Source organism: Solenopsis invicta, chromosome 16 (genome assembly GCF_016802725.1).
Source record: "Solenopsis invicta isolate M01_SB chromosome 16, UNIL_Sinv_3.0, whole genome shotgun sequence".
Taxonomy (NCBI): domain Eukaryota; kingdom Metazoa; phylum Arthropoda; class Insecta; order Hymenoptera; family Formicidae; genus Solenopsis; species Solenopsis invicta.
Genome location: NC_052679.1, coordinates 9,247,206 through 9,260,318, shown reverse-complemented (window position 1 = coordinate 9,260,318; position 13,113 = coordinate 9,247,206). Strand labels below are relative to the sequence as shown.

Genomic DNA, 13,113 nt, shown 5'->3' with positions numbered 1-13,113 from the left:
AGACAATTGGATTTTATAGCCCAATTTTCTACTGATATTGTTTATATTTCAGGCAAGTTAAATTCTGTAGCCGATGCTCTTTCAAGAATTGAATCAGTTTCAATGCCAATTATAGTTTCTCTTGATGAGTTAGCTGATTATCAAAAAGAAGATGAAGAACTTCAAGACTTACTTTCTTCGAACTCTTCTCTTCAGTTAAGGAAACTTATTCTTTCTGGTTCAACTTCTCCTATTTATTGTGATTGTTCCTCTGAACTAATTCGTCCTTATGTACCTAAATCTCTTCGCAAGAGGATTTTCGATGTTGTTCATGGTCTTGCTCATCCCAGTGGTAGATCAACAGCTAAACAACTTTTGCATAAATTTATTTGGCCATCTTTAAAAAAGGATGTTAAAGAATGGACTCGTACGTGTCTGCCTTGCCAACGTTCCAAGATTTCAAGACACACGAAGAATGTTCCTGTTAGAATCGAGATTCCGGATCAACGTTTTCAACATGTCCACTTAGACTTGATTGGTCCTCTTCCATCTTGTCAAGATTTTCGTTATTGCCTCACGATTATTGATCGTTTTTCACGTTGGCCTGAAGCTATCCCTCTTAAGGAAATCTCTGCTGATACTGTTTCTACAGCTTTTTATACTCATTGGGTAGCTAGATACGGTTCTCCCTTAACCATCACCACGGATCAAGGATCGCAGTTTGAAGCATCTCTTTTCAAGGCTTTAACCAATTTGATTGGTTGTAACAGGAAAAGAACTTCGGCTTATCATCCTGCTTCAAATGGCATTTTGGAAAGGTGGCATAGGACTGTCAAGACTGCCATTATGTGTCATCAGACGAAGAATTGGCTAGAGTCTCTTCCTTCAGTTCTTCTGGGTCTTCGTTCATGTTTTAAAGAAGATTTAAAAGCTTCACCTGCGGAACTACTCTATGGAACCACTCTTCGGATTCCTGGAGAATTTTTTATTGAAGAGGATTTTCCTGCGGATCCTGAAATCTTTTTAGAAAAACACAGAATTCATATGAGGAATGTTAGATCTTCACCAACCAGTCATCACATCAAGAAATCTCCTTTTGTACATAAAAATCTTTGTGATTGTACTCACGTTTGGATTCGTGATGATGCTGTCAAGAATGCTCTTCAACCTCCTTATTCTGGGCCTTTTCTTGTTGTCAAACGTATTTCTGATTATTTGTTCTCTATAAACGTTTCAGGTAATATTGTTAATGTTTCTACGGAACGGCTTAAACCAGCTTTTCTTCCAAGAGAAGATTTCTCTGCAATTTCTACTTCCTTACCTTGCTCTTCTTCTACGGAACCTGTAACCAGTTTGGATGTTCCCGCTTCTATTTCTGTTCCTGTTTCAAGACCTTTAAGAACTTACCCGGCTAATAGCGTTTTTCACTGGACGACACTGAGTGCGCACTGGAAACTCGCCGAGTTCAGGCGACACTGCCCGAGTGCACTGACAGTGCGAGTTTCTTGCACTCTCAGCTAAACACGTCCATTATTTTCCGTGCAGTTTTATGGCGCATTATATTCGATACCTTTTGAACATTAGCATCACAAAAATTTGTAATTTAATATGGAAGGATCGATTAGTTTGTGTATTTCTTTTAGAATAAATACTGAAATATTAACTTTAACCCTTGAGCCGCTTGAAACGGACTTATATAATAAATTAAAGAGTAAGTATATACTTATGATCTTGGTTTTTGAGGTTATTCAATGCACATGTTAGAAAAGAAATTGATAAATTTCTATAAAATTAATAAATAAAAATAATAATAAAATTAATAAAATAATAAAATTAATTGGTAAGTACCACAGACTCCATTAGATTAAAAATAATTAATAATAATAATGTAATATAATAATAATAGTAATAGTAATAGTAGTAATAGTAATAATAGTAATAATAATAATATAATTAATAATACAATTATTAATAATATAATTATTTGTATTAGAGAATAAAACGTAGGAAATACGAATCAAACGCAGTAGTTGGTGCGTCAATATAATAATACATATATTTCGCTATTAATACATAAACGTGAATACAAATAACGGACGCGTTTCAACTTTCCTTGAAGTCATTCTCAACGATAATTTTCAATTAACAAAATCATATATGCTAATTGTTAATTTAAAATTATCGTTGAGAATGACTTCAAAGAAAGTCGAAACGCGTCCGTTATTTGTATTCACATTTATGTACTGATAGCGAAATATATTTACTATTTATATTATTGACGCACCAACTACCGCATTTGATTCGCATTTCCTACGTTTTATTCTCTAATTTTAATACTACCAAGTCTATCTTAAATATTTTGATAATTATTTGTAGTATTGATACTATATATTTATACAATATATATTATTGCTTCACGTGTAATACAATATAATCTGCAGAAACAATGAAAACAGATGTATTTACATCTTTATCCGTTAAGTTATGCACCACCTGAACAAAATTTTTGATTTTCGGAATTTTCCGTGGATTTTTTAATACTTCTTCTTCATCACTGCTAGATGATGATGAAGAAAGCAAATCTAGTAATGCAATTGCTAATCGTGCGTCCCGCGCAGCCATGTTGCACTGAACTGGCACCGTCTCTGGGAGCTCGTGCCGAAATCTTGCACGAAAGGGCAAAAATTCGGCACTAGCCTTCCCAGTGAAACAGCGCGCACCGGTTTCATGCGCACCGAAACGTTCAGTGAAACACGTTGCCCGTAGCGAGTGCGCACTCAGTGCGCACCAGTTCTCCCAGTGAAAAACGCTATAAGAAGAAAGTTCATTTCGCAACGTAGTCGTCGCTTAGGGCTGCGTTCAGATTCTCCACCCGGTGAGTGATCTCTGGGTGACTGGGTAAATGGGCGGAGCTAATGAAAAGCTCCCTAGTGGTTTATGGAATCTGAACGCACTCTCAAACATTGGGTGTGTTTAGCAAATAACGCTGAGAAATAGTAACATAAATATCTCAGATTCAGAATAAATTACATAATAAATTAAGATAAACGATAAAGATAATACATAAATATTTTACTATGAATATTTTTATCAATATAACTAAAGTAGATGAAAATTAAATGTTAGTAGAATAGGACGAATCAATTTAAACAATGAAAATAAATTTTTATTTTAACAAATTAGATGAAGATATATATTGCGCATATCATCTATTATATGTATAGGCTTGTTTTCTATTCCTGCACTAGACTGCACTGGAACGTTCCTTCTTGTTTTCACTAACTTTCAAATATATAACTATTTCACTTTAAGTGCACACTAATTCAGGGAGTTCAGGAACAGAAAACAAACAGTATATTTTATTAGTATCAGAAAATATTTAATAATACTAAAAATCTTTAACATACTAATCTCAAATATAAATATTTATATAACGATTTTGTGAGACTGTAGACCAAGAAACCTTACATTAATAGAATAAAAGATTAATATTTATTAATCTGTAATTACATAAACAGAATAATAAACAAAACGTTTAAACTTTACTTGGTTATTAACGTTTTTCTTTATTATATTTATACATTTTAATTTTTATTTACTATAATATTTTAAATTAAATTTATTTTTTTATTTTAAATTTGTTTTAAATATACGAGCTTTATCACAAATATATAGAAATTTTTATAGCGATACATTTTGGAACGCACCTTTACGTCACCCACCCGTTTCACCCGGCTCAAGGACCCATGTGGTTTTTCCACTCTCTCGGGATAGACAGAGTGATAAAGTGAACGACCCACCTAATGTCCGGTAGGGGCACTCTAAAGGAATCTGAACGCTCTTTAGGTGCCTGGGTGCACTCGGGTGGGGAATCTGAACGCAGCCTAGGGGGGAGTACTGTGGCATTCTTACACTCTTTCACTTACACTATTTATTCTTACACTTACACTTTCTACACTTGTTACTTAGCAACACACTAAACATCTTTTGTTAAAAACATTTACTTCTTTATTAATATATTGTCTGTCAAGGAATGAACACGTTTATAATAAATATCTTTCATTCTCGAATAAATCTAGTGATTTATACATTAAGTCGCTACAGTTTTTCGATTATTTCGCCATCTGCGAAAAGACCTATCAACTACAGCCACTGCTCTTCTTGCCATCGTTTACGTGCGCTAAGCGAAATTTGGACACGTACAACATACAGCTGTTCACCTATTAAACTTTTTTGTTAGGTTATTGACTGAAACGATACACAGTCAGTGTTGTGTGTTAGAGTTTTCTGAAGTTCGCCCTGGTCTCATTTTATACATGCGAGCTGCAGAACGTCAGTAAATAACAAAAATTAACCTTGGTTGTCAGATCCACGAGTCGAAAATAAATGAATTTTTAACTTTTTGATCGATTTTCTCATAAAATTTACCAGAGCAGACTTTGTTTTGGTGCGTACTTTTATTTTGCAAAAGGATTTTGTGATCTGTAAAGCCAATTCAAAAATTAATGAACACTGTAATGGTCGGTAATTTCCGTCAGTATAGCATCCTCTTAAAGCCGATCCGGCCGCTTACGACCACATTTGACATAAATGGGGTTAAGTAACCCAAAATCACCCGAGCTAAACATTGCTAATTTTTGTTTATCATGAATTTTTGAGTTAGAATTATAAATTTAAATGTTCAATTAAAAATACAGATATAAATAGATAATATATAGTATAAATATATAGTGTAGTATATGTTGCAGTTTATTAAAAAAAAAATTGCAATTTAAAATTAAAAGAAAACTTTTAGGAAACGATAAAATTATATTATTAATTATATTAATAATTATATTAATTATATTATATTATTTCATGTTGTTTTTAGAACGTTCAGTGAGATTATGGGTATCAGACAACTGCGATGACAAATCATACTATTTTAGTAGACAATAATACATGGAAAAATACGTACATATCAAGAGTTTGCCAAGCAATGGCGACTTTTCCAAGGAAAAGTCTTACGAGATTATGAGAGAATTGGATGTCAACTATGGTAATTGAAGGTAATTGATTAAAAATTGAGTTAAGAATTAAAATTATTCAATTTCCATTTTTTACATTTTTACACATATTACTATAGTCTTATTATCTTGTATCTATTATTCTACAAATGTCTATTTCATAAAGGTTGCAAATATCAATATTATCTCTTATATTAAATTTCCAGGTAAGCCGAGAGGTGAAGCGATTCTCGACACCACATCGATTGCTGCTGAGTGGTAGTCCAATGCAAAATTCCCTGAAAGAATTATGCAGCAGCCGGTTTTGAGCTGTCTGACCTGATATGTTTAGTTCAAGAGTTTCGGGTATTTTATTTGCTGGCTGAAAAGGGTTAACTCTTATTTGCTGAATAATTGCTTCATCTTCAGCCGGAGTCATGCATCTTGAATGCATGTTGAAACATTGTTGGTCTTGAAACAAATCAGCTTTACCTATTTCATATTTCTACACCTATCTCCTGGCAGTTTTTACGCTGCACTAAACTTGTGTGACAATTTATTGTACTGTATTTCTAGCGGCCTACAAAGATAAATTGTATTTTTTAACAAAAATATGAAAAGAAAAATGTATAAAATAAAAAAAATTAAAAACAAATTAATTAAATAAAGTTTTATGATGTCTTTTCTTCACCAATCTTACTATATATTATTTATTTTATTTATAAAATTAAATTATATTTATAATAATTTATATTAAATGTTTCATTTTCACTATTATTAAATTGTCATTGAATTTTCTGATGGTTGGTTTTAATGGGTTGGTTGACAAATCCTGGATCTTAGACATTTTAATATCATTAAACAGCTGCACTTTATTTTTTAAAAAATGGTTCTTCGACCAACACAAGCAAATCTGCTTAGAATTACAAGTCTCTAGGACACTACAAAGAGATTGTATATAGAGTGAAAAAGGTAGCCACAAATGCGTAAGCTAATAGAAGGAGACAGAAAATGAGAGACCCCTCAATAGTCTCGATGCGAGAGAAAGAGATAGCTCCTCACTTGTCAGCTACATTCAGCTCAATGCGCGTCCAACATTAGATAAGGATGAAGATAACCCTCTCATATTATTTTCTCTTTTAATTATCTAACGTTCCCACTTAGCGGATGAAGATTTTCACTAATGCGGAAGTTTCTTCAAATATTTTCTATATATGTACATACATATATAGAATGTACATACATATATATTCATAAAAAATTCTTTATTCAGTTTATATATAAGTTTATAAAGATGGACAATTATTCAAGATTAAACATACATATATAATGTATTTGTCTAGTGTGTACGTGTATAGATGTATTTATTATAACAGAATCAAACATAACTTTATTTCTTTATCCTGCATATGGAACAATAGGTAAGAAAAAATTTAAAGAATGATTCTAGATGATAAAATAACAAAAATAAAGAAAACCCTTAAGAATAACAAAATTACAATTAAGGCTGGTATTCATAATCCATTTTTATATTTAAGATTGTCTTAAGTACAATCTTAATATGTCATAATTCAGTCACATAGCGTTATTAAGACTATTGAAATGTTCGTGGAAAAAGTACACTTAAACCACATGAACATTAGATATTATTAATTTAGAAAAGGAAGCCTTCACTGAACTTTTATTATTCTTAATTTTGTACGTTTGAATTTTTTAATATTTACGTAAAATAAAAATTTTTATGTAACAGAATTAAATGACGCTCTTGCCATTGGTTTTATCATCAAACGCTAGATACAATATGTCTAGAAGGAAACTCTTATTTCACCTTATTGTAAAATTTTCTTCTATGTCTTTTACCATGGAATTATAAACTTTGCTCGCGATGATTCTATTTGCTCTCTTTCAACATTATATATCTTCATAAAAATTTTAAACGTTCACGAAAAGCCACTGAGTGTCAACTTAGATTTTTTAAATAAGCGATCCGATTCGGAAAACTCGCCGTCCATCGGCACATTCAGATTGAACAGTTCCACCAGATCCGTCGTTTTGAATAGGCGACGTTGATTTAGTACGTCAAGAACTTTGTTCGAAAGCAGTAACTTGAAAATCTGTCTGTGATATATTTGAAAAGAGGCAGATTATTGTTACTCGACTGATCAAATCTTATAAATATTATAAATGCATTGTGTAACATCTTTCTTTAAAATTGGTGAAACATGTTAATCTGCTGGTACCAACCTTCTCCTCGATCGTACCAGCGGTAATTAACCTATAGACTTGTTTATTCTGGCCTATTCTCCATGCGCGTTCCTTCGCTTGAGCATCCGTGGCTGGATTCCAATCAGGATCGTAAATGATCACTCGATTCGCCCCAGTCAGATTTACTCCCAGGCCTCCTACGCGCGTCGTCAGCAGGAACACGAAATACGACGTGTCCTTTAGAAAAAAGAAAAATTAATTTTTCAGGAATATTTATCTCGGTCATAAATCTGTCCAACGATTAACATGTACATTGTTAAATTTGTGAATCGTTTGCTGTCGTTGAGACATCGTTGTTGTTCCATCCATTCTCAAATAAGTATATCCCTCGCATTGAAAAAGAGACTCCACAATATGTATCATTTGTACAAAGAAAGGGAGATATTTAATGGATTAATTAGATAAATATATCTAACATATCGTAATTCTAATAAATAATTTACAAAAACTGAATCTTTCTAAAAACTATCTGAAAAACTATCTTTTGTAAAAGAATCATCACTTTAATTTGTTTATCTAAATTGTTTATCATATTTTAATTTACTTGTCTCTTTTTTAGAAACATTCTATGCTACTGATACTTTTGAAATTCAATGAATATTTCGAATATATAAAATCTATATGTAAAAAAAGAAAAGATGAATTACCTGTCTTCCCTGAGTAAAAAGTAGCATCCTGTGTCCTTGCTTCTGCCAGATTTTCAAAAGAGATCGAACCACTGTCATTTTTCCAGAACGTTTCCAATAACCAAACTTCTCTAAAGTTTCTTTGGACAAATCGATATCTTCATCAGAATCCTTAAATAGAAAAAAAATAACATTTATAAATCTTATAAATTAAATGCTATGTAAGTTCATGAGCTTACTTGTTCTCTAGTATATAAAAATAAGTCTGGATGATTGCATATCTTTCTTAATGCTGATAAGGCAATGAGAAATCTTGCTCTATATCTTCCAATGTCGCGATAAGTATTTCTCTCGTGAAGAAAAAAAAACACATCATTGGAGCACAGATACTTTTTATACAATTTTTTCTACTCATCCGTTAAACTGCAGAATAATACCTGGGAAAAAATAGATTTATTCAATAACAACTGACAAGCTCGTTTTGTCGGTATTTAAAAAAAAATGGTATTCAGATAAAGATAAGATGGAAGAACAATATTATTTGTAATATAGTAGCAAAGAACAATATTATATTAACAACGCATATCTGTTATATAAAAAAGGAACAAGGAGAACCTGCTCATTTTTCTGTGGTAGAGTCAGATGATGCTTTACATCGGTCTTTGTACTTTGAAGCATGTACGGCGTGATAGTGTTCTTCAACATAGTGGCTACTTGGAGGGCAGTTGCTTCCTGCAACGGTGTGGCGTTCGCATAACCGCCTCGCGTTATGGGAGCTGCGCAATGTTCCAGAAATACATGTAGGGTACCCAATTTGCCAGGTAGAATAAAATCGAACAAGGACCATAATTCTTTCAGGGAATTTTGCATTGGACTACCACTCAGCAGCAATCGATGCGGTGTCGAGAATCGCTTCACCGCTCGGCTTACCTGGAAATTTAATATAAGAGATAATATTGATATTTGCAACCCTTATGAAACAAACATTTGCAGAATAATAGATACAAGATAATAAGACTATAGTAATATGTGTAAAAATGTAAAAAATGGAAATTGAATAATTTTAATTCTTAACTCAATTTTTAATTAATTACCTTCAATTACCATAGTTGACATCCAATCTCACCGAACGTTCTAAAAACAACATGAAATAATATAATATAATTAATATAATTAATAATATATTTAATAATATAATTAATAATATAATTTTATCGTTTCCTTACAAGTTTTCTTTTAATTTCAAATTGCAAAATATATATATATTTTTTTAATAAACTGCAACATTTACTATACTATATATTTATACTATATATTATCTATGGTAATTGTTAAGAATACCCACTGCACCTCCGATTTTGACGAAATTAGGCTCATTCGACGCGTTTTCACTCAAAATGCGCGGGGGGTGGTGGGGGTGGAAGGTGGGGTGGGGGTGGACCTCGCTCCGCGTAAAAAGCCCCCTATATCATGTAAATTAAAATAACAATTAATTTGGCTGCAAAGCAGACATCTGTGGGGGAGGGTACGCTGGGGGTGGAGAAAGTGGGATGGGGAACCTCGCTTCACGTGGAAAGTGCTTTGTATCATGCAAATTAAGATAAAAGTTAATTTCACTGTAAAACAGACATCGGTAGTTTCAACTTTCATGCAAAACAATTTTTTATTTAAAACTAAGATTCAGGTTGGGTTATTATAAGAAATATTGTACAGATTCATAAATTTCAAAATTTTTATTTAACACTTTTTAAATAAATTAAGTTACTAAAACGCATGCGCATGCGGTCACCAGCATGCAAACGTGATCACAGCGCATGCTCAGTTTGCTACATAACGCCGAGATGACAGGTATTTTAACCTGTGCAATCACCAACTTTAACGCTTGATATCTCGGTTCGCGGGCCAGAGCGACACTTTTTCTTGCCAGATTCTTTCATTTTGAGTGAAAACGCGTCGAATGAGCCTAATTTCGTCAAAATCGGAGGTGCAGTGGGTATTCTTAACAATTACCTTATCTATTTATATCTGTATTTTTAATTGAACATTTAAATTTATAATTCTAACTCAAAAATTCATGTTAAACAAAAATTAGCAATGTTTACCTCGGGTGATTTTGGGTTACTTAACCCCATTTATGTCAAATGTGGTCGTAAGCGGCCGGATCGGCCGTAAGCTGTGACGTTACGTTAATCATGGGCTGTGAGTATTGAGAAAGGTGGTGACTTCTCAGTTTGGGAAATTTCCCCATGGACAGAATCAAATTCCGTGGGTGTATATACACCCAAGGACTTTGATTCTGTCCATGGGGAAATTTTCCAAACTGAGAAGTCACGACTTTCTACATACTCGCAGTTCATGATTAATAAAACGACTAGAGCTTATTGGTCGTTACGTTAATCATGAACTGTAAATATGTAGAAAGATAGCGACTTCTCAGTTTGGAAAATTTTCCCATGGACAGAATCAAAGTCCTTGGGTGTACACCTACATATTTACAGTTCATGATTAACGTAACGACCAATAAGCTCTAGTTGTTTCATTAATCATAAACTGCAAGTATGTAGAAAGTGGTGACTTCTCAGTTTGGAAAATTTCCCCATGGACAGAATCAAAGTCCTTGAGTGTACATATATACTAGAGTCCTATATAAAGAGAGAAGCGACATCGAACCCCCACCACAACTTTCAGTATCCAATTGAGTCCTCCACCACCATTTTGGGACCGCTCTAACATCATCAAACATCATTCGTATCATTCTACAAACAGCTGTGGTCACAATATGGTTGCTCGCGTAGCCAATCAAGTATCAATCAGATTACTAATCAGAGCTTCGGACATCAATGTCGCTGATGTCGCTTCTCTCTTTATGGCTGTGTTCCGATATAACTGCCAGTACTGGCAGTGGTGAAAAATCCGTTCCGTTATTGGTACGCAGCGCATTGCGACAGCATCTAGTAACATCAATGACGTCATGAATGGTAGCCATATTGCCACTGTGACTACTGCAGCTTCCAAGGGCTGCGTTCCGAAATTCACTGCTAGTACTGAAAATCTATAGTATACGTAACGTGAACTATAGATTTTCAGTACTTGCAGTGTATATCGGAACGCAGCCAAGGTGAGGTAGCTACAGTGCAATATGGCTACTGCAATGCTGTTCCGAAATACGATGCTATAGCAGTGCTGACAGTAATGCAGTAATATTGGAACAGTTGTAACAGTGTACTGTCATGACGTCACATTTACTGCACTGCCAGTAAAAACGGAACACAGCCTATATAGGACTCTAATAGCGATTTTCATTGGGAAAACTAGTGCGCACTGAGTGTGCACTCGCCGCTGGCAATTGGACGTTTCGGTTTGCGCGATGACGGTGCTAATGGAAACGCCCAATTACCTGTAGCAAGTGCACATTCAGTGCGCACTAGTTTTCCCAATGAAAAACGCTATAATATATACATATGTAAAATCACCCTCAACATGAAAAGGCACCTTAAGCTCTATTTCATGGTAATGCATGTGAGTTTGTGCTCTGAATTTTTGTTTCACTTTTCGAAGGTGACGTGTATTTGTTGTTCATATTCCGTCTGGTTGCATTTGCTCCGGTTTCGTTGGCTCTCGTCTTGTGGCATGCATACGAACATTTATTCGTGATTTCATCGTTTTATCATTGACGATATCTTCTACCACTCGAAAAATGTTAAAACATACAAGTATCTTTTTCATCTTTTTATGCATTCTCCAGTTTGGGACCAGTCTATATTTTCATATCGGTGAAACTGAGCGGAAATGTTTCATTGAAGAAATACCTGATGATACTACAGTTTTAGGTAAATTTTAAGACTAATTTCATTATTTCTTATGTTAGTAATTTGACTGTTACTGTTTTTCTTTTCTTCATTCCATCACATTTTATAGCAAAATTAAATTAAGAATTTATTTTCCTTCTTTCTTTTGCCTCAACTGTTTATTTGACTCAACAAATATTTACTTGTAACTTATAGTTAATTATAAAGTGGAGCTTTATGATCCAAGAAGTGGAGGTTTCATGCCAAGTAGTCCTGGCATTGGTATGCATGTTGAAATAAAGGATCCTGATGACAAACCTATTCTCTCTCGAGTTTATAGTTCTGAAGGTCGAATTTCTTTTACCTCGCATACTCCGGGAGAACATGTGATCTGCTTGTATTCCAACAGTACTGCCTGGTTCAGTGGTACTCAATTGGTAAGACATCTAAATGCATGTATATATGTATGTATGCATGTAAGATGTGTGTATGTATGTGTAAAATTATTGTCATATCCAGCTAAAATGTAAAGAAAACAGAAATAAAAGTTACAAGTCACATTATTAAATCATGTGTTTGAAAATACATTTGCAGAGAGTGCATCTAGATATTCAAGTAGGAGAACATGCAATTGATTATGCCAATGTAGCACAAAAGGAAAAATTATCAGAACTCCAACTTAGAATACGTCAGCTTTTAGATCAAGTTGGGCAAATAACCAAGGAGCAAAATTACCAGAGGGTATGTAACAAAATGTACAGTTTCTATATAGAAAAACACCCTAAGTATTGAAAATATAAGAAAAAAATATTATTATGCAAAAACATTGATAATATTTCAGTACCGAGAAGAACGCTTTAGGCAAACATCAGAAAGTACTCATCGCAGGGTGTTTTGGTGGTCTCTCACTCAGACAATAGTTGTTCTAATTATGGGTGCATGGCAAATGAAACATCTCAAGAGTTTCTTTGAGGCAAAAAAATTAGTTTAACTGTCATGATAAAATCTACATGATTTTAATAAGGACAGTATCATTTGTATGTTTAAATTACATTTATAGCTTTAGGCAATTTCCATTATAATATTTGAGCAAAGTGCTTATTTCATATCAACATATTTGTATGAAATTGTCGGTTATTTTCTAGAGTAAATTATATGATTATACAATTGCATAATATGTAGTAAGTTAAAAGAATAAAATAAGTATCTTAAATAAAATATTTACTTATTTTTTTAATCTGAAATCATTTTACATTATTTTTTTCCTGTTTCCATTTAAATTCTTACATGAAAAGATTTTTTCGAACAAATCACTGGTATTTTTATGTAGTATCCAAATTCTTACATATGTGGAAAGATATTTTCAGATGGATTATTGGCATTTTTATATAGTGTTTGCATATTTCCTTTAACAAAACATGATATACTAATATTTTGTTTTTATATGGAATGTACATAATATCTATAATG

The 13,113-nt window shown here is 33.2% G+C and overlaps 2 protein-coding genes and 1 long non-coding RNA gene across 6 annotated transcripts; 2 read left to right on the top strand and 1 right to left on the bottom strand.

Annotated features, from left to right (window-relative positions):
* Positions 1-4,243: 4,243 nt before the first annotated feature.
* Positions 4,244-5,628, top strand: LOC105200466. Of its 4 annotated transcripts, none has more exons than XR_005576486.1 (3): positions 4,244-4,311; positions 4,850-5,027; positions 5,192-5,628. It is a non-coding gene; the product is annotated as an uncharacterized LOC105200466 (long non-coding RNA). The 4 variants fall into 4 exon arrangements; XR_005576487.1 differs by having other exon boundaries at positions 4,295-4,315; XR_005576485.1 differs by lacking the exon at positions 4,244-4,311 and adding an exon at positions 4,324-4,426.
* A 190-nt stretch (positions 5,629-5,818) lies between these two features.
* On the bottom strand, positions 5,819-8,971 carry LOC105200467 (DNA excision repair protein ERCC-6). The gene is given in 5 exon segments (XM_026142012.2): positions 5,819-7,406; positions 7,877-8,026; positions 8,095-8,292; positions 8,471-8,785; positions 8,960-8,971. Coding segments are annotated over 5 exon segments (939 nt in total). The 3' UTR covers positions 5,819-7,142.
* Positions 8,972-11,350: 2,379 nt separating this feature from the next.
* On the top strand, positions 11,351-12,880 carry LOC105207480 (transmembrane emp24 domain-containing protein eca). The gene is made up of 4 exons (XM_011176979.3): positions 11,351-11,685; positions 11,860-12,080; positions 12,238-12,384; positions 12,485-12,880. Exons 1-4 carry the CDS (start codon positions 11,553-11,555, stop codon positions 12,632-12,634), a joined length of 651 nt encoding a protein of 216 aa, XP_011175281.1. The 5' UTR covers positions 11,351-11,552; the 3' UTR covers positions 12,635-12,880.
* Positions 12,881-13,113: the final 233 nt, after the last annotated feature.

Coding starts and splice junctions, on each gene's coding strand:
- LOC105207480 (XM_011176979.3), top strand. CDS start 11,553: ATGTTAAAACATACAAGTATCTTTTTCATCTTTTTATGCATTCTCCAG. Junction 11,686..11,859: donor TGATGATACTACAGTTTTAG/GTAAATTTTAAG, acceptor TGTAACTTATAG/TTAATTATAAAGTGGAGCTT. Junction 12,385..12,484: donor AGGAGCAAAATTACCAGAGG/GTATGTAACAAA, acceptor ATAATATTTCAG/TACCGAGAAGAACGCTTTAG.